The sequence below is a fragment of the Scyliorhinus canicula genome, chromosome 4 (assembly GCF_902713615.1).
Source record: "Scyliorhinus canicula chromosome 4, sScyCan1.1, whole genome shotgun sequence".
NCBI classification, from domain to species: domain Eukaryota; kingdom Metazoa; phylum Chordata; class Chondrichthyes; order Carcharhiniformes; family Scyliorhinidae; genus Scyliorhinus; species Scyliorhinus canicula.
This window is the reverse complement of record NC_052149.1, coordinates 831,471-853,158: the sequence shown is the minus strand read 5'-3', so window position 1 is coordinate 853,158 and position 21,688 is coordinate 831,471. Positions and strand designations below refer to the sequence as shown.

The following is a 21,688-nucleotide window of genomic DNA, read 5'->3' as shown; positions in this document are numbered from 1 at the left end:
GGGACTTGTGGGAGGAAACCGGAGCACCCGGAGGAAACCCACGTAGACACGGGGATAACGTGCAGACTCCGCACAGACAGTGACCCAAGCTGGGAATCGAACCTGGTATGGTGAAGCAACAGTGCTAACTACTGTGCTACCGTGCCGCCCTGAATGGCAGAAGAGACCCAATCGAACCTGGGGCCCTGATGCTGTGAAGCAACAGTGCTAACCACTGTGTACCATGCTGTCCCTGTTCCACATAGAATTTTCTGGATGTTTAGAGAATGGTACCAAGCTCAGAATATCACCGACTCACAAACTGTCAATTGCGTGGTGTGTGTAAAGGTGAATACCAAGTGGCTGCAGTTAAATCACCGGGTTGATGCGTTGAGCGTCTGTCGCAGCATGAATATGTTATTGACGAGGGATCAGGGAGGATGTGTGAACGTCTGTTTTTCAGGCTGGAGGGTTGTGTACAGAGGTGTCCCCAGTGAATTACAATAGATTTTCTTTTCTGCTTCGATAAAACATGTGAGCAAAATATCAGTTTGTCGATGGCATGAAATTCCGAGCGAGTCGGCGGCGGAGCAGACGCCGGACAGATTTGCTGGATCACAAAGTGTAAATTGTTGTATTTTGTTAGGAAGGTGGAACAGAGCCCACTGAAACTAAACAACCCAATTTTCAATGGGATGGAGAAACAGAGGTAACTGACAGTACAGAATATTCCATCGAATCCGACAGCGAGAGGGAGGCCAATTGGCCCATCGAGCCAAGGCTGACCCTCCATAAGAGCACCTGACTTAGGCCCAATCCACGGCCCTGTCCCCGTAACCCTGCACATTTCTCATGGCCAAGTCACGATTTCAAGGTGAGAGGGGGAAAGTTTAAGGGAGATGTGCGTGGAAAGTTTTTTACGCAGAGGGTGGTGGGTGCCTGGAACGCTTTGCCAGCAGAGGTGGTAGAGGCGGGCACGATAGCAGCATTTAAGATGCAGCTGGACAGGTATATGAACGGGCGGGGACAGAGGGAAGTAGCCCTTGGAAAATAGGCAACAGGTTTAGATAAAGGATCTGGATCGGCGCAGGCTGGGAGGGCCGAAGGGCCTGTTCCTGTGCTGTAATTTTCTTTGTTCTTTGTTCTTTGTACCTAACCTCCACACCTTTCGACTGTGGGAGGAAACCGGAGCACCCGGAGGAAACCCACACAGACACGGGGAGAACGTGCAGACTCCACACAGACAGTGACCCGAGGCCGGAATCGATCCCAGGTCCCTGGCACTGTGAGGCAGCAGTGCTAACCCGGGATCCTGGCACTGTGAGGCAGCAGTGTTAACCCGGGTCCCGGGCACTGTGAGACAGCAGTGTTAACCCGGGTCCCGGGCACTGTGAGGCAGCAGTGTTAACCCGGGTCCCTGGCACTGTGAGACAGCAGTGTTAACCCGGGTCCCTGGCACTGTGAGACAGCAGTGTTAACCCAGGTCCCTGGCACTGTGAGACAGCAGTATTAACCCGGGTCCCTGGCACTGTGAGACAGCAGTGTTAACCCGGGTCCCGGGCACTGTGAGACAGCAGTATTAACCCGGGTCCCTGGCGCTGTGAGACAGCAGTGTTAACCCGGGTCCCTGGCACTGTGAGACAGCAGTATTAACCCGGGTCCCTGGCACTGTGAGACAGCAGTGTTAACCCAGGTCCCTGGCACTGTGAGACAGCAGTATTAACCCGGGTCCCTGGCACTGTGAGGCAGCAGTGTTAACCTGGGTCCCTGGCGCTGTGAGACAGCAGTGTTAACCCGGGTCCCTGGCACTGTGAGACAGCAGTGTTAACCCGGGTCCCTGGCTCTGTGAGACAGCAGTGTTAACCCGGGTCCCTGGCTCTGTGAGACAGCAGTGTTAACCCGGGTCCCTGGCACTGTGAGACAGCAGTGTTAACCCGGGTCCCTGGCACTGTGAGACAGCAGTGCTAACCCGGGTCCCTGGCACTGTGAGGCAGCAGTGTTAACCCGGGTCCCTGGCACTGTGAGACAGCAGTGTTAACCCGGGTCCCTGGCACTGTGAGGTAGCAGTGTTAACCCGGGTCCCTGGCGCTGTGAGACAGCAGTGCTAACCCGGGTCCCTGGCGCTGTGAGGCAGCAGTGTTAACCCGGGTCCCTGGCACTGAGAGACAGCAGTGTTAACCCGGGTCCCTGGCACTGAGAGACAGCAGTGTTAACCTGGGTCCCTGGCACTGTGAGACAGCAGTGTTAACCCGGGTCCCTGGCACTGTGAGACAGCAGTGTTAACCCGGGTCCCTGGCACTGTGAGACAGCAGTGTTAACCCGGGTCCCTGGCTCTGTGAGACAGCAGTGTTAACCCGGGTCCCTGGCTCTGTGAGACAGCAGTGTTAACCCGGGTCCCTGGCACTGTGACACAGCAGTGTTAACCCGGGTCCCTGGCACGGTGAGGCAGCAGTGTTAACCCGGGTCCCTGGCACTGTGAAGCAGCAGTGCTAACCCGGGTCCCTGGCACTGTGAGACAGCTGTGTTAACCCGGGTCCCTGGCAGTGTGAGACAGCAGTGTTAACCCGGGTCCCTGGCACTGTGAGACAGAAGTGTTAACCCGGGTCCCTGGCACTGTGAGACAGCAGTGTTAACCCGGGTCCCTGGCACTGTGAGGCAGCAGTGTTAACCCGGGTCACTGGCACTGTGAGACAGCAGTGTTAACCCGGGTCCCTGGTACTGTGAGACAGCAGTGTTAACCCGGGTCCCTGGCACTGTGAGGTAGCAGTGTTAACCCGGGTCCCTGGCGCTGTGAGGCAGCAGTGTTAACCCGGGTCCCTGGCGCTGTGAGACAGCAGTGTTAACCCGGGTCCCTGGCGCTGTGAGACAGCAGTGTTAACCCGGGTCCCTGGCACTGTGAGGCAGCAGTGTTAGTCCGGGTCCCTGGCACAGTGAGACAGCAGTGTTCACCCGGGTCCCTGGCACTGTGAGACAGCAGTGTTAACCCGGGTCCCTGGCACTGTGAGACAGCAGTGTTAACCCGGGTCCCTGGCACTGAGAGACAGCAGTGTTAACCCAGGTCCCTGGCACTGTGAGGCAGCAGTGTTAACCCGGGTCCCTGGCACTGTGGGGCAGCAGTGTTAACCCGTGTCCCTGGCACTGTGTGACAGCAGTGTTAACCCGGGTCCCTGGCACTGTGAGATAGCAGTGTTAACCCGGGTCCCTGGCACTGTGAGACAGCAGTGTTAACCCGGGTCCCTGGCACTGTGAGACAGCAGTGTTAACCCGGGTCCCTGGCGCTGTGAGACAGCAGTGTTAACCCGGGTCCCTGGCACTGTGAGGTAGCAGTGTTAACCCGGGTCCCTGGCACTGTGAGACAGCAGTGTTAACCCGGGTCCCTGGCACTGTGAGACAGCAGTGTTAACCCGGGTCCCTGGCACTGTGAGATAGCAGTGTTAACCAAGGATATTGCTGTTGGGGAGAGAAATTAATTTTTTAGTTCTTTCATAGAGCTAGCACAGGAAGGCTGAATGGCCTGCTCCTGTGCTGAATGGTTCGATGATGAAGAATGGAACAGTTAAAAATGCAGTGTTAGTGCGGCATATCATTTACAGACCGTCCCATTGTGTCCGGTCAAGGTGCCGGGGATTTGAGTGTTGTTACCTAACTATTATGATGCAGACATTCCGATTGAAACAGCGCAACGTGAGGCGCTGACTTCGCCAAGAGCTGGAGGTACTGAGTGTTGGCAAATCTAGCCGGACTGGGACAGCCAGCTCCACTGCCAGGTCCCGTCAGCAAACACAATTCTTTCCTTTACTTCCAGAAGTGGGAACTTAGCCACAATAAAACAATGAGAACATTCTCTGAAAAATATGGGAGATTATTAAGGATAGGATTGGAAGATGTGAATTCGGAAAGCAATGTGTCTCTATAGTTAATATGTTCATAGAAAATCCCTGACCCCATCTTTGAACAGAGGTTTTTAATTTAAAAACATGTAAGAAGCATTATACAAATCACCAAACTTCCAGGAAACATTTGACCCATTGTTCCTGTGTCAACTCTTTGAAGGAACTCTCCAATTGATCTCAGGGCCTCACTTTTTCCCCAAAGCCTTGAAGAATTCTCTCTCCCGCAGCTTCAAGATGCAGTGCAGGAACTCAGCAAGGTTCCTTCGTCAGCATTTTCCAAACCCACAACCATCACCATCTAGAAGGACAAGAGCAGCAGATACCCGGAAACCCCTCCAAGTCACTCACCGCCCTGACTCGGATGATTTGCCAGGGCAGTTAGGGATAGGTAATAAATGTTTCCCTTGTCAGCAATACCCACATCCCAGGCACAGATAGGCAGTACGGTGGCACAGTGTTTAGCACTGTTGCTTCACAGTGCCAGGGTCCCAGGTTTGATTCCCGGCTTGAGTCACTGTCTGTGTGGAGTCTGCACGTTCTCCCTGTGTCTGCGTGGGTTTCCTCTGGGTGCTCCGGTTTCCTCCCACAAGTCCCGAAAGACGTGCTGTTGGGTGGATTGGATATTCTGAATTCTCCCTCTGTGTACCCGAACAGGCGCAGGAATGTGGCGACTAGGGGCTTTTCACAGTAACTTCATTGCAGTGTTAATGTAAGCCTACTTGTGACAATAATTAAGATTATTATTATTATGGATTAAAGGAAGAAAACACAGAGTTAATAAGACAACATCAGATTGAGTTTACATCAGTCCAGTTTACAGGATGGTAATTGTTTGCACACAATACAATTACTGCACACAGTAATTAGCTGGGGTGGCATCACACACAATTATCAAACTCAATTAGTTAAAATACAGAGACAATTCATCTCTCATTCCACTTCTGTGACAATTAGTGCAAGAATATCACAGAAGAAGCAAAACTGACAGACAGTTTTTCGGGCGTTTCGACAGACGGTTTGTTGGGCGTTTTGAAGTCAGCCATTTCCCGACACTGTTGTGCAGTATCTTGGTCCTCCGCGATGTGGAGTTACTGTGAACATTTAAGTTCACCACACCTCAGCAGGAGATATTGTCCTCAATGGGAGCGCAGCAAAGATTCACCAGAATAATATTGAGATCCAAAATGTTTACAATATAAGAACAGATTGTATCAACTTGACTTAATTTCTGATAATAAAGAAAGGGTTAAAGGGATTTGGGGAATAGGTGGGGAGGTGGATTTGAGGCCAGGAAGAGATCAGCCAGGATCTGATTGGATGGCAGAGCAGGCTCGAAGGGCTGAGTTACCGACTTCTGCTCCTCATTCCAATGTTAATGTTCTAAACTCCAGGGAATATAAAGGATGATCTGATCGAGATGTTCATGACGATTTCATGATTGGATCGGGGCGATATAGAGAAACTACCTCCTCTGGGGGTGGGGGAAGCGTCCAAAACAGATCCTTAAAATGAGGCGTATCCAGTTTGGGGGCAGTTCCACAGGTAAAGGGGACAGAAGTGTAGAACTCTCCCTCAGAATGGTTGAAGATGCTGGGGTTTAATTGGAGCTTTCAGACGATTGAGAGATTTGCGGCAGGTATGCTGTAGTTGGCAATGAGATTCCAATTGGCCAACAATTGTCTGAATGATGGAATATTTTCTTGGGCTAAATGGCCTTATTCTGCTCCTACACTTGTGTTCAATGTGCTGAGATTCTGTGCCTCTATGTTGCAGGGTCCTAAAGGTGATTTTGGAGATAAGGGTGAGGCAGGTCCGCCAGGGGCTGCTGGTCCAGCCGGACCCAAAGGACCACCTGGAGATGACGGACCCAAAGGCAACCCTGTGAGTCAGTGTCACACTCCTGCTGTTGGCAATGTCAGAAACTCCCTCTCCCATCCCTCACTCACCTCCGTACTCCCTTCCTCATCCCCTCACTCACCTCCGTACTCCCTTCCTCATCCCCTCACTCAGCTCCGTACTCCCTCTCCCATCCCTCACTCACCTCTGTACTCCCTTCCTCATCCCCTCACTCAGCTCCGTACTCCCTCTCCCATCCCTCACTCACCTCCGTACTCCCTTCCTCATCCCCTCACTCAGCTCCGTACTCCCTCTCCCATCCCTCACTCACCTCCGTACTCCCTTCCTCATCCCCTCACTCACCTCCGTACTCCTTAATCACTGCCCTGCCTCACTCCATCCCTCCCTTATACCCGTCCTCACTCTATCCCCCTCCCTCAATCCCTCCCTTGTACCCGTCCTCACTCTATCCCCTCCCTCAATCCCTCCCTTGTACCTGTTCTCACTCTATCCCCCTCCCTCAATCCCTCCCTTGTACCTGTTCTCACTTTATCCCCCTCCCTCAATCCCTCCCTTGTACCTGTTCTCACTCTATCCCCCTCCCTCAATCCCTCCCTTATACCCGTTCTCACTCTATCCCCCTCCCTCAATCCCTCCCTTGTACCCGTTCTCACTCTATCCCCCTCCCTCAATCCCTCCCTTGTACCCGTTCTCACTCTATCCCCCTCCCTCAATCCCTCCTGTCCTTATCACACTTCCTCCTCCACACTCAGAACCTTTTGAATTGTGGTAGCTTCTCATTCCCCATCTCTGCCAAAGTTATTAATTGTTTCTGTCTCCTCTGTAGGGTCCAGTTGGTTTCCCTGGAGATCCTGGCCCTCCAGGTGAAGCAGGGACGTCGGTGAGTACAATTACTTCCTCAGTTACTCTGCGTCGCAATGTGGTTTATTACAAAAAGTAAATCAAGCAACAGAGAAATGGAACTGAATTGAATGAAGTTGCCTTTAGTTTATATTGAGCCTTGGGTGGACCAATCCTGAAGCCTTGGGCAGTTCCTGTCTCAAATTTCCTTTCTTCAACTTGTAACCACACAGAAATGTAACTTGAAAGGCAGCTCACAAAAACTGCTGCTGTTTGTTAATCCTGTTGTTAACTTGACCGAGTTAAATATCAGGGAGAACTCGTTAACTGCAGGTAAATAAACCTGTTATTTAATGAGGAAGAAGAACATGTGTTTGGAATTGTGAGCTGAAGCCGATATTGACCATGATGTTATGTTGCAATGTAGGGGGCTGATGGAACTTCGGGTGAAAAGGGTGAAGATGGAGAGTCTGGACCAGCTGTGAGTATCTTTCACATGGAAATAGGTTACAATGGGGAGGATGAAATTGTATATCAGTAATCTACTATTTACACAGTTGAAGAGGATTCTGTGGCACTATGCGTGTTACAGGGGGTGCAGTGAATTACTGGCGTGTGTGTAAATGTGCGGCAGACATTTCTGTAAGTGTTGCAGTTAGTGTGCACACGTGTGTTTTGGGCCGTGTGTGTGTGCATGCGTGTGATTTGGACCGTGTGTGCATGCGTGTGTTTTGGGCCATGTGTTTGCTCAACTCCAAAAGAACTCTGCCAAGAAGAACAAATCTTGACTTCTTCAAATCTCAGCAGTGATCATTTCTCAATCAACTCTCCCAGTGCCACCTGTATACCCTTTATTTATATGGTGCACACTATTTAAACATTAAGTGAAATCGAGTAAACAAGAAAACAATTAACACACCAATTCTGGGTGGCACAGTAGTTAGCACTGCTGCCTCACGGCACCGAGGTCCCAGGTTCGAATCCCGGCCCTGGGTCACTGTCCGTGTGGAGTTTGCACATTCTCCCCGTGCCTGCGTGGGTTTCGCCCCCACAACCCAAAGATATGCCGGATAGGCGGATTGGCCACACTAAATTGCCCCTTCATTGGAATAAAATGATTTACTCTGGCGATTTTACAAGGAATTAGTGCTCCTATTCCACACATTGTCGATGTACGCCTGCTGTCTAATATGGCACAATTGAAGGATTCTGTGACCAGCACATTCCTGACTGGACTGAAACTTCCTGTTGCTAAGACAATGTCTTCTCTTTGCTCAATAAGTTCCTCTTCTTCTTCAGAATCTTCTGTCTCGTGTTTGGTTTCAAACATCCTATTATATTGCTCAGGATAGTTTACTGCAGAGTGCAACTTCAAATCTCACACACACCGACTGACCACAAGCTGGGATTCATGTTGACATTTCCAAATTCATGCCTCCTGCTGTAACTGTGAAAGGGGTTTCTGTCCTCATTATTTTTAGTGATAAATCTTCTTTCGCTGTTTCTGGACCATCCCTCGTCATCACGTTAACATCGTGTCTTCCATAGTCTGTCTTGTTATCCCATTTGTGTCAGGAATCCTGCCGGAAAAGAATGCTTCCCAGGAATTTTTTTAGAGCCCCTGACATTTGTTCTGAAGGGTGTGTCTATCTGCAGATTTAACATCCTTCAAAAGCAGGAGCCTATCCATATTTGTAATTTTAGCACAGTCCAATAGTTAAACTGGTGATGGGATTTCTACAGATTTGTGTAGCCTGGTATACAGTCTCAGGCCCCATACCAACTCAATAAGCCATCCTTTAGGTAAATCTTATCCATAAAAGCCATTAATGTCTCCAAACCTTCATCTGAGTTCAAATGCTCAGGCTCCATTTCCAAGAACACCTTACATTGGATATTGTTTCTGTACAGTAGCGAAAGTGTTAAGGCCAATCCTCGCTTGGGCAAGAACATCACCATTGTCCACATGGTAACTTCATTCTTCCACTGGTCGTAGGGTTCATCAAACAACCAGTGTGTAGTCACCTCGATACTCTACCCTGAGATTCAGCAATATATTTTCCAAGTTAATTCAAACACTCTTCCACGTAAGAAACTCAAAATGCAGTCTTTGCTCTGAAGAAATCTTAAAGTGCAATCCTTTTAAGTTCACAAGATATAGGAGGAGATTTAGGCCATTCAGCCCATCGAGTCTGCTCTGCCATTCTATCATGGCTGATATGTTCCTCATCTGCTCCCTACAATGTTACAGACCAAGAGCTGGATTGTGAAATCAGCCGGAGCATCTCCTCCCTGGAACACATGACCTCGGAGCAGGAGTCGGCAATTTAGCCTCCGGAGCCTAAACACCCTCAATGTGATCATGGCTGATCCCATCCTGGCCTCAACTCCACCATCCTGCCCGTTCTCCATCACCCTTCAACCCCATTACCAGCTAAACATCTGTCTAACTCCTCCTTAAATTTACTCTCTGTCCCAGCATCCACCGCACTCCTCAGATTCACAACCCTTTGGGAGAAATAGTTTTTCCTCAAATCTGTTTTACATTTGCTGCCTCTCATTCTAAAACTATAACCTCTCGGTTTAGATTGCTCCACAAGAGGAAGCATCCGTTCCACGTCTACTTTATCCAGACCTTTTAGCATCTTGTATACCTCAGTAAGATCTCCCCTCATTCCTCTAAACTCGAGAGAGTATCGGCCTAAACTGCTCAATCTCTCCTCATACGATAAACCCCTCATCTCTGGAATCAATCTAGTGAACCTCCTCTGAGGTGTGCATGCAGTACAGGCAGGGTGTGTGCATGCGGTACAGGCAGGGTGTGTGCATGCGGTACAGGCAGGGTATGTGCATGCGGTACAGACAGGGTGTGTGCATGCGGTACAGGCAGGGTGTGTGCATGCGGTACAGGCAGGGTGTGTGCATGCGGTACAGGCAGGGTGTGTGCATGCAATACAGGCAGGGTGTGTGCATGCGGTACAGGCAGGGTGTGTGCATGCGGTACAGGCAGGGTGTGTGCATGTGGTACAGGCAGGGTGTGTGCATGCGGTACAGGCAGGGTGTGTGCATGTGGTACAGGCAGGGTGTGTGCATGCGGTACAGGCAGGGTGTGTGCATGCAGTACAGGCAGGGTGTGTGCATGCGGTACAGGCAGGGTGTGTGCATGTAGTACAGGCAGGGTGTGTGCACGCGGTACAGACAGGGTGTGTGCATGCGGTACAGGCAGGGTGTGTGCATGCGGTACAGGCAGGGTGTGTGTATGCGGTACAGGCAGTGTGTGTGCATGCGGTACAGGCAGGGTGTGTGCATGCGGTACAGGTAGGGTGTGTGCATGCGGTACAGGCAGGGTGTGTGCATGCAGTACAGGCAGGGTGTGTGCATGCAGTACAGGCAGGGTGTGTGCATGCAGTACAGGCAGGGTGTGTGCATGCGGTACAGGCAGGGTGTGTGCATGCGGTACAGGCAGGGTGTGTGCATGCAGTAAAGGCAGGGTGTGTGCATGCGGTACAGGCAGAGTGTGTGCATGCGGTACAGGCAGGGTGTGTGCATGCGGTACAGGCAGGGTGTGTGCATGCAGTACAGGCAGGGTGTGTGCATGCGGTACAGGCAGGGTGTGTGCATGCGGTACAGGCAGGGTGTGTGCATGCAGTACAGGCAGGGTGTGTGCATGCAGTACAGGCAGGATGTGTGCATGCGGTACAGGCAGGGTGTGTGTTTGCATTATGGGTGGGAGTATAGATGCTGTGTACATGTCTGTTACAGGTTGGGGTGGGGCCGCAGCTTCTTTTGAGTTGTCCAGTAAACCACATCCACAAATTGAAGGGGAAATGAAAATGCAGCCTTACGAAGGGAAACTGCTTCATAGGAAACAGAATCTCAAAGGACACATACAACACCAAAGCAAAATGTGATTGATATCCCCGTGGTACCCACCAGCCACGCAAGGCCGTGAACGCACCACTGGGCATCCACAGGAGAGGGGCAGACAGTCAGGGCTGAAAACACCATTGGTTGGGCAGGCGGTGTGTCTGTGACAGGGGCTGTGTAAATGTTTTATGGGCATGGGAATGTGGGATTCGCTCCCACAGGGAGAATCTGGGATTCGCTCCCACAGGGAGTGGGGAGAATGTGGGATTCACTCCCACAGGGAGTGGGGAGAATGTGGGACTCACTCCCACGGGGAGTGGGGGAGAATGTGCGATTCGCTCCCATGGGGAGTGGGGAGAATGTGGAACTCGCTCCCACAGGGAGAGGGGGGAATGTGGGACTCGCTCCCACAGGGATTGGGGAGAATGTGGGACTGGCTCTCACAGGGAGTGGGGAGAATGTGGGACTCGCTCCCACAGGGAGTGGGGAGAATGTGGGACTGGCTCCCACAGGGAGTGGGGGAGAATGTGGGACTCGCTCCCACAGGGAGTGGGGGAGAAATTGGGACTCACTCCCACAAGGAGTGGGGGAGACTGTGGAACTCGCGCCCACAGGGAGTGGGGAGAATGTGGGACTCGCTCCCACAGGGAGTGGGGAGAATGTGGGACTCGCTCCCACAGGGAGTGGGGAGAATGTGGGACTCGCTCCCACAGGGAGTGGGGAGAATGTGGAAATCACTCCCACAGGGAGTGGGGAGAATGTGCAACTCACTCCCACAGGGAGTGGGGAGAATGTGGGACTCACTCCCATGGGCAGTGGGTGAGGTGAATGGTGTTGAGATATTGAAGCTGGATAAACACAGGAGGAATAGAAGGAGATAGTGTGAGAGGAGGAGGGAGGGGGGAGCCCAGTGGGGCTGGAATAGCAGCTTGGTCCATGTTGTAAAGTGTCTCATTCAGTATTAAAGATCATTGCTGTTCTTTGATAAATAAATGTTGTCTTTCACATATTTCAGGGACCTCCTGGACCATCTGGTGAAGCTGGACCACCAGGACCTCCTGGGAAACGGGTAAGAGATTCCAGCAGACAGGAATGTCACTTCCTCGGTAGTCTGTCAGTTCCGTGACGGTGAGGGAACGGAATACTGATATTTAATGCTGCAGTTTAGACAACAGGTCATTCAACCATCCCCCCCTGTATTCGTCCAACCCCTCCCTATCTCTGTAATCTCCTCCATCCCCTCCGTATCTCTGTAATCTCCTCCAACCCCTCCCTATCTCTGTAATCTCCTCCAATCCCTCACTATCTCTGTAACCTCCTCCATCCCTCCCTATCTCTGAAATCGCCTCCATCCCCTCACTATCTCAGTAACCTCCTCCAGCTCCCCCCTATCGCTGTAACCTCCTCCATCCCCTCCCTATCTCTGTAATCTCCACCAACCCCTCACTATCTCAGTAACCTCCTCCAGCTCCCCCCTATCTCTGTAACCTCCTCCAACCCCTCCCTATCTCAGTAACCTCCTCCAGCTCCTTCCTATCTCTGTAACCTCCTCCAACCCCTCCCTATCTCAGTAATCTCCTCCATCCCCTCCCTATCTCTGTAATCTCCTCCAACCCCTCCCTATCTCTGTAACCTCCTCCATCCCCTCCCTATCTGTAATCTCCTCCATCCCCTCCCTATCTCTATAACCTCCTCCAGCCCCTCCCTATCTCTGTAACCTCCTCAATCCCTCCCTATCTGTAACCTCCTCCAGCCCCTCCCTATCTCTGTAACCTCCTCCAGCCCCTACACCCCTCCCTATCTCTGTAACCTCCTCCAACCCCTCCCAATCTCTGTAACCTCCTCCAGCCCCTCCCTATGTCTGTAACCTCCTCCAGCCCCTCCCTATTTCTGTCACCACCTCCAGCCCCTTCCTATCTCTGTAACCTCCTCCAGCTCCTCCCTATCTCTGTAACCTGCTCCAGCCCCTCCCTATCTCTGTATCCTCGTCCATCCCCTCCCTATCTCTGAAATCTCCTCCAACCCCTTCCTATCTCTGTAACCTCCTCCAGCCCCTCCCTATCTCTGTAATCTCCTCCATCCCCTCCCTATCTCTGTAATCTCCTCTAACCCCTCCCTATCTCTATAACCTCCTCCATCCCCTCCCTATCTCTATAACCTCCTCCATCCCCTCCCTATCTCTGAAATCTCCTCCAACCCCTTCCTATCTCTGTAATCTCCTCCAATCCCTCCCTATCTCTGTAACCTCCTCCAACCCCTGCCTATCTCTGTAACCTCCTCCAGCCTCGCCCTATCTCTGTAACCTCCTCCAACCCCTGCCTATTCTGTAACCTCCTCCAGCCCCGCCCTATCTCTGTAACCTCCTCCAACCCCTCCCTATCTCTGTAACCTCCTCCAGCCCCTCCCTATCTCTGTAACCTCTTCCAGCCTCTTCCTATCTCTGTAACCTCCTCCAGCCCCTCCCTATCTCTGTAACCTCCTCCAGCCCCTCCCTATCTCTGTAACCTCCTCCAGCCCCTCCCTATCTCTGTAACCTCCTCCAGCCCCTCCCTATCTCTGTAACCTCCTCCAACCCCTCACAATCTCTGTAACCTATTCCAACCCCTACACCCCTCCCTATCTCGGTAACCCCTTCCAGCCCCTACACCCCTCCCTATCTCTGTAACCTCGTCCAGCCCCTACACCCCCTCCCTATCTCTGTAACCTCCTCCAGCCCCAACACCCCTCCCTACCTCTGTAACCTGCTCCAGACTCTACACCCCTCCCTATCTCTGTACCCCCCTCCAGCCCCTACACCCCTCCCTATCTCTGTAACCTCCTCCAGACCCTACCCCCTCCCTATCTCTGTAACCTCCTCCAGCCCCTACTCCCCTCCCTATCTCTGTAGCCCCCTTCAGTACCTACACCCCTGCCTATCTCTGTAACCCCCTCCAGCCCCTACACCCCTCCCTATCTCTGTAACCTGCTCCAGACCCTACACCCCTCCCTATCTCTGTACCCCCCTCCAGCCCCTACACCCCTCCCTATCTTTGTAACCTCATCCAGCCCCTACTCCCCTCCCTATCTCTGTAGCCCCCTTCAGTACCTACACCCCTGCCTATCTCTGTAACCCCCTCCAGCCCCTACACCCCTCCCTATCTCTGTAACCCCCTCCAGCCCCTACACCCCTCCCTATCTCTCTAACCCCCTCCAGCCCCTACACCCCTCCCTATCTCTGTAACCCCTCCAGCCCCTACACCCCTCCCTATCTCTGTAACCCCCTCCAGCCCCTACACCCCTCCCTATCTCTGTAACCTCCTCCAGCCCCTACTCCCCTCCCTATCTCTGTAACCCCCTCCAGCCCCTACACCCCTCCCTATCTCTGTACCTCCTCCAGCCCCTACACTCCTCCCTATCTCTGTAACCCCCTCCAGTCCCTATACCCCTCCCTATCCCTGTAACCCCCCTCCAGCCCCTACACCCCCTCCCTAACTCTGTAACCTCCTCCAGCCCCTACACCCCTCCCTATCTCTGTAACCCCTCCAGCCCCTATACCCCTCCCTATCCCTGTAACCCCCCTCCAGCCCCTACACCCCCTCCCTAACTCTGTAACCTCCTCCAGCCCCTACACCCCTCCCTATCTCTGTAACCCCTCCAGCCCCTACACCCCTCCCTATCTCTGTAACCCCCTCCAGACCCGACACCCCCCTCCCTATCTCTGTAACCCCCTCCAGCCCCTACACCCCTCTCTATCTCTATAACTTTTTCATTCCCCATATGCTCTGAACTCTCTCAGCTCCTCTCTTTCCAGCCTTTTGAGCCTCCCCCATTGTAGTCAGTCCCCATTGGAGACCATTCCTTCAGCTTCCTGAGCTCCCGGGTGCGGTCTAACCTCCAATGGAAAGGTTTGTGCTTCGCTGGGAGTTTCCTGCCGGATCTGACAGCGAGTTCCCTGCCACTATCTAACTATTATCTAGGGCTGTGGGGGTCACGATGGGCATGGGTGGTGGGATGGTGTAGAATGGGTCGCCAAAAGGTCCCCAAAAATGATCCCCAAAGTTTGCCTGACCATACTTTCCATTTTTCTCTGAGTAAAATCTCACTGCAGGATTGTGAATGGCCACACGAGGCTGATGTAGAAGGTACTGCTCTGGGCCTCCTGCCTCTGGGCCTCCTGCCGCTGGGCCTCCTGCCGCTGGGCCTCCTGTCGCTGGGCCTCCTGTCGCTGGGCCTCCTGTCGCTGGGCCTCCTGTCGCTGGGCCTCCTGCCTCTGGGCCTCCTGCCTCTAGGCCTCCTGCCTCTAGGCCTCCTGCCTCTGGGCCTCCTGCCTCTGGGCCTCCTGCCGCTGGGCCTCCTGCCTCTGGGCCTCCTGCCTCTGGGCCTCCTGCCGCTGGGCCTCCTGCCGCTGGGCCTCCTGCCGCTGGGCCTCCTGCCTCTGGGCCTCCTGACTCTGGGCCTCCTGCCTCTGGGCCTCCTGCCTCTGGGCCTCCTGCTTCCGGGCCTCCTCCCTCTGGGCCTCCTCCCTCTGGGCCTCCTCCCTCTGGGCCTCCTGCCTCTGGGCCTCCTGCCTCCGGGCCTCCTCCCTCTGGGCCTCCTCCCTCTGGGCCTCCTGCCTCTGGGCCTCCTGCCTCCGGGCCTCCTCCCTCTGGGCCTCCTCCCTCTGGGCCTCCTCCCTCTGGGCCTCCTGCCTCTGGGCCACAGTGCAGTTGGGGCAGTTTGTTGGGCTCCTGTCCCAGTTGTGTTCGGTGTGGAATGAGTGAACGTGATGTTAAAAGTGCAATATTGAGCCTGTTGATCTTTCCAGCCCTTGCACACAATTCTCCAAATGCTACCAATAGGTGTGAAGATATAATACCAAATAATCCTGAGTTACCCCCTTTAGCAAGGTGTCAGGATAGAACTGTCCTGTACAATTTTACATTTAAAACAGTGAGTGTGTCGGTTTTAAAAGTAACTGTGGAGAATCTATTGAGAGTCCATGTGAGCTGCGAGAGTCGGTCATACTGTAAAAGTGGGTCGTCCGAAAAAAAGATTCAAAAACACTGATCTAGGGAAGGGGATGGTGTAGGGGTATTGTGGCTGGACCCAGGGTAACGCTCTGGGATCTCGGGTTTAAATCCCATTGCAGATGGTGAAATTTAAACTCAATAAAAATCTGGAATTAAAAATCTAATGGTGACCATGAAACCCATTGTCGATTGTCGTAAAAACACATCTGGGTCATTAATGTCCTTTAGGGAAGGAAATCTGCCGTCCTTACCCGGTCTGGCCTACACGTGACTCCAGACCCACAGCGATGTGGCTGACTCTGAAATGGCCGAGCCAGCCACTCCATTCAACTGCTACGGAAAGACAAAAAAAGGAATGAAATGGGACGGACTACCCGGCATCGAACCGGGATCGACAACGGCAAACCCAGCCCTGCTGATCCTACAAAATCCTCCTCAATAACATCTGGGGGCTTGTGCCAAAGTTGGGAGAACAACAACCTGACATAGTCACATTCCCAGAATCCCAGATACCACTATCCCCATTGCTGGGAATGTCCTGTCCCATCAGCAGGACAGACCCAGCAGAGGTGGCCGGGGGCACAGTGGGACACAGTCGGGAGGGAGTTACCCTGGGAGTCCTCAACATCGACTCTGGACCCCACGAAGTCTCAGGGCTTCAGGTTAAACATGGGCAAGGGAACCTCCTGCTGATTACCACGTACCGGCCACCATCAGCTGATCAATCAGTTACTCCTCCATGTTGAACACCAAAGGCACAGAATATACTCTGGGTGGGGGCTTCAATGTCCATCACCAAGAGAGGCTCAGTAATACCACAGACCGAGCTGGCCGGGTCCTAAAGGACAATAGCTGCTAGACTGGGACTGCAGCAGGTGGTGAGGGAACCAACAAGAGGGAAAAACATACTGGACCTCATTCTCACCAACCTGCCTGCTGCAGATGTATCTGTCCATGACAGTATTGGTAGGAGTGACCACCACACAGTCCTTGTGGAGACAAAGTCACGACTTCACATTGAGGATACCCTCCATCGTGTTGTTTGGCACTACCACCGTGCTAAATGGGACAGACTTTGAACAGATCCAGCAACTCAAGACTGGGCATCCATGAGGGGCTGTGGGCCATCAGCAGCAGCAGAATTGTATTCAACCACAATCTGTAACCTCATGGCCCAGCATATCCCCCACTCCACCATTACCACCCAGCCAGGGGATCAACCCTGGTTCAATGAAGAGAGCAGGAGAGCATGGCAGGAACAACATCAGGCATCCCGAAAAATGAGGTGTCAACCTGGTGAAGCTACAACACAGGACATAAGAACTAGGAGCAGGAGTCGGCCATCTGGCCCCTCGAGCCTGCTCCGCCATTCAGTGAGATCATGGCTGATCTTTTGTGGACTCAGCTCCACTTTCCGGCCCGAACACCATAACCCTTAATCCCTTTATTCTTCAAAAAACTATCTATCTTTACCTTAAACACATGTAATGAAGGAGCCTTAACTGTTTCACTGGGCAAGGAATTCCATAGATTCACAACCCTTTGGGTGAAGAGATTCCTTCTAAACTCAGTCCTAAATCTACTTCCCGTTATTTTGAGGCTATGCCCCCTAGTTCTGCTTTCACCCGCCAGTGGAAATAACTCCCCTGCTTCTGTCCTATCTCTTCATAATTTTATATGTTTCTATACGATCCCCATCATTCTTCTAAATTCCAATGAGTACAGTCCCAGTCTACTCAGTCTTTCCTCAAAAGCCAATCCTCTCAACTCCAGAATCAATCTAGTGAATCTCCTCTGCACACCCTCCAGCGCCAGTACATCCTTTTTCAAGTAAGGAGACCAAAACTGAACACAATACTCCAGGTGTGGCCTCACCAGCACCCTGTACAGCTGCAACGTAACCTCCCTGTTTATAAACTCCATCCCTCTAGCAATGAAGGACAAAATTCCATTTGCCTTCTTAATCACCTGTTGCACTTGTAAACCAACTTCCTGTGACTCATGCACTAGCACACTCAGGTCTCTCTGCACAGCAGCATGCTGCAATTGTTTATCAGTTATATAATAATCCATTTTGCTGCTATTCCTACCAAAATGGATGACGTCATATTTATCAACATTGTATTCCATCTGCCAGACCCTAGCCCATTCACTTAACCTATCCAAATCCCTCTGCAGACTTTGTGTCCTCTGCACACTTGGGTCTACCAATCATCTTAGTGTCAATTGCAAACTTTTGATACAGGACATTTCTTGTGTGTCAAACAGCATAAGCAGCAAGTGATAGACAGAGCTCAGCAATTTCACAGCAAAGGCATCAGATCTGAGCTCTGCAGTCCTGCCACAGGAGGAGGAGGCTCCACAAATATCCCCATTCTCAATGATGGAGGAGCCCAGCCCACTGTGCAAAAGACACGGCTGAGGCATTCGCAACAATCTTCAGCCAGAAGTGCCGAGTGGATGTCAGTCTTCAGCCACGTGATATCAAGAAATGGTTGAAGGCACTGGATACTGCAAAGGCTCTGGGCCCTGACAATATCCCAGCAATAGTACTGAAGGCTTGTGCTCCAGAACTTGCCACTCCCCTAGCCGAGCTGTTCCAGTACAGCCACAACACTGGCATCTACCCGGTAATACACAAGAAACGGGACAAATCCAACCCAGCCAATTACCCCCTATCAGTCTACTCTGCATCATCAGCAAAGTGATGGAAGGAGTCATCAGGGGCTGATTTAGCTCACTGGGCTAAATCGCTGGCTTTTAAAGCCGACCGAGCAGGCCAGCAGCACGGTTCAATTCCCGTACCAGCCTCCCTGGACAGGCGGCGGAATGTGGCGACTAGGGGCTTTTCACAGTAACTTCATTGAAGCCTACTCGTGACAATAAGCAATTTTCATTTTTCATTTCATCAACAGAGCTATCAAGCGGCACTTACTCAGCAATAACCTGCTCATGGACACTCAGTTTGGGTTCTGCCAGGATCACTCAGCTCATGACCCTCTGCTATGGGCCAGGGCTTAGAAACTCCAAAGTGTATTGTGGAGTTCATCTGACCTATAACCTTTATGTTGAATTTGGCTAAGATGAGCACAAAAGCCTTCACTGCAGGTGTGATTCAACAGACTTCCCAGACACTTTAATCAAAATAAGATTTATTCTAACAATACAGTTAACATTTTTCTATACAGATATATATATAACACACAGCAACAATTTTTATCAATTACAAACATAAAGATGATGTGGAGATGCCGGCGTTGGACTGGGGTGAGCACAATAAGAAGTCTGACAACACCAGGTTAAAGTGCAACAGGTTTGATTCAAATCACTAGCTTTCGGAGCGCAGCTCCTTCCTCAGGTGAAATGATAAAACATAAAGACACCGCACAGCTACAGTAATCTTGGGTCACTGTCTGTGTGGAGTCTGCACATCCTCCCCGTGTGGGCGTGGGTTTCCTCCGGGTGCTCCGGTTTCCTCCCACAGTCCAAAGATGTGCAGGTTAGGTGGATTGGACATGATAAATTGCCCTTAGTGTCCAAAATTGCCCTTAGTGTTGGGGGGTGGGGTTCCTGGGTTATGGGGATAGGGTGGAGGTGTTAACCTTGGGTAGGGTGCTCTTTCCAAGAGCTGGTGCAGACTCGATGGGCCGAATGGCCTCCTTCTGCACTGTAAATTCTATGATAACACTAAACGAATCCCCCCTTAACTGTTCCAAGTCAATAACAAAATCCGATAAACCAAACCCCTATTCAAGGGCGTGGCCCAGCACACTGCATTCTCATTTGAATGGGACTGGTCCTTTCCCTAAATCCTGAACCAGTCTCAACCAGCTGATTCAAACCCCCTCCAGAAAGAAAACTATGGGCTGCATTCACCCAGAATGAGACGATGTTGCCACGCTGGAGTAAAAACGCTGGTGTTTTACTCTGAAGGTTCCTGTGAAAAAATGGAGCCGATTCACTGCCTTGCAGGGGGCTAGCAGGGTCCCAGAGTACTTCACGCAGCTTTAGCTGCAGATACAGGCCCCCGCACTTCCGGTTTTGAGTCCACGCATACACACGGCGGCCTCCAGCAGCCGTGCCATGGCGGACTCACACCGCGGAGGCAGACACCAAAGTTAGAGCCCATCGATCGGCCACGCGCCCAAAGATCTGACCACGCCAATCTGTCCCCCGGCTGCCCCCCCCCCCCCCGCCCCCCCCCCCCACCACACCCACCAACGTCCAATACCCCCACCCCCCCACCAGGGCAGCCGCAGACTGAGAATCCCGACCGGCAATCAGTGGTTAGTTCCATGCCGTCGGGAACTTGGCCAGTTGGGAGCGGAGGGTTCCTGGGCTGACCTCTGTCAAGGGCCCCCTGGCCGGGTGGTGTACTCCGTGAACACGCCAATTCTCAGGTCCTGGAGAATCGTTGGACCGGCGCCGAGCCGATTTCGTTGTGAAATTGGATTCTGTGCTCCCACACCGAAATCGCGAGAATCCAGCCCGATATCTTTTAAGATACCACAGCACGGAGCTACAACCAATGTTTATTTTCAGAAAGTGTTTTAAATGAAAACAGAGAAAGACAAGGAAAAAATTCATCTTTCCTCCTCTGCACTCCAAAACAGACAAAATGAAACTGAAACCCAAACATCTGACAGCCACAGCCCAGCTCCACCCACTAAATGACATCACTCAAGCCATGTGATAAGACAAAAACTTTTGTTAAAATGACACTCCCAATGACACCTCATTACAGCCTTGCTTCAAAGATGGACAAACGAGCTAATTGCCAGATGTGAGGTGAGAGTGACTGCCCTGGATAATAATAATAATCTTTATTATTGTCACAAGTAGGCTTACATTAACACTGCAATGAAGTTACTGTGAAAAGCCCCTAGTCGCCACATTCCGGCGCCTGTTCGGGTACACTGAGGGAGAATTCAGAATGTCCAATTCATCTAACAGCACGTCTTTCAGGACTTGTGGGAGGAAACCGGAGCACCCGGAGGAAACCCACGCAGACACGGGGAGAACGTGCATACTCCACATAGACAGTGACCCAAGCCGGGAATCGAACCTGGGACCCTGGAGCTGTGAAGCAACCGTGCTAACCACTGTGCTACCGTGCCAGCTTTGACATCAAAGCAGCATTTGACCGAATATGGCATCATGGAGCCCGAGCTAAACTGGAGTCAATGGGAATCGGGGGAAACTCTCCGCTGGCTGGAGTCATACCCGGCACAAAGGGAGACGGTTGTGGTGGTTGGAGGTCAGTCATCTCAGCTCCAGGACATCATTGCAGGAGTTCCTCAGGGTAGTGTCCTAGGCCCCAACCATCTCCAGTTGCTTCATCAATGACCTTCCTTCCATCATAAGGTCAAGAGTGGGAATGTTTGCGAATGTTCAGCACCATTCGATAATGAAGCAGTCCGTGTCCAAATGCAGCAAGACCTGGACAATATCCAGGCTCGGGGTTGACAGGGGGCAAGTTACATTCACTCCACACAAGCCCCAGGCAATGACCATCTCCTACAAGAGAGGATCTAACCATCGCCCCTTGACATTCAATAGCATTACCATCGCTGAATCCCCCACAGTCAACATTCTGGGGGTTACCATTGATCAGAAACTGAACTGGACCCAGCCATATTAATACTGTGGCTACCAGGACAGGTCGCAGGCTAGGAATCCTACAGCGAATAACTCACCTCCTGACCCCCCCAAAGTCTGTCCACCATCTACAACTTACCAGTCAGGAGTGTAATGGAATATTCTCCACTTGTCTGGATGGGTGCAACTCCAACAACACTCAAACGCTCAACACCATCCAGGAAAAATCAGCCCGCTTGATTACTCCGCCTTCCACAAACATTCAAACCCTCCACCACCGACAATCAGTGTCAGCTGTGTATACTATCTACAAGATGCACTGCAGTAACTCACTTAGACAACACCTTCCAAGCCCACGACCACCACCATCTAGAAGGACAAGAGCAGCAGATACCTGGGAACCCCACCACCTGGAGGTTCCCCTCCAAGTCACTCACCACCCTGACTTGGGAATATATTGGCCGTTCCTTCACTGTCACTGGGGAAAATCCTGGAACTCACTCCCTAACAGCACAGTGGGTGTACCTACACCTCAAAGACTGCAGCGGTTCAAGAAGGCAGCTCACCACCACCTTCTGAAGAGCAGCTTGGGATGAGCGATAAATACTGGCCTAACCTCCGACATCCACATCCCGGAAATGAATTTAAAACAGCTAATTGAGCTTT

General features: G+C 51.9%; 1 protein-coding gene across 1 annotated transcript in view; it reads left to right on the top strand.

Annotated features, from left to right (window-relative positions):
* The window catches only part of col11a1a (collagen, type XI, alpha 1a), a 493,146-nt gene that overhangs the window by 371,152 nt on the left and 100,306 nt on the right, over positions 1 to 21,688 (top strand). Inside the window, exons 50-53 of the mRNA XM_038793410.1 lie at positions 5,646 to 5,753; positions 6,556 to 6,609; positions 6,997 to 7,050; positions 11,452 to 11,505. Of these exons, the coding sequence (XP_038649338.1) occupies positions 5,646 to 5,753; positions 6,556 to 6,609; positions 6,997 to 7,050; positions 11,452 to 11,505 (270 nt within the window). The remainder of the gene's footprint in view (positions 1 to 5,645; positions 5,754 to 6,555; positions 6,610 to 6,996; positions 7,051 to 11,451; positions 11,506 to 21,688) is intronic.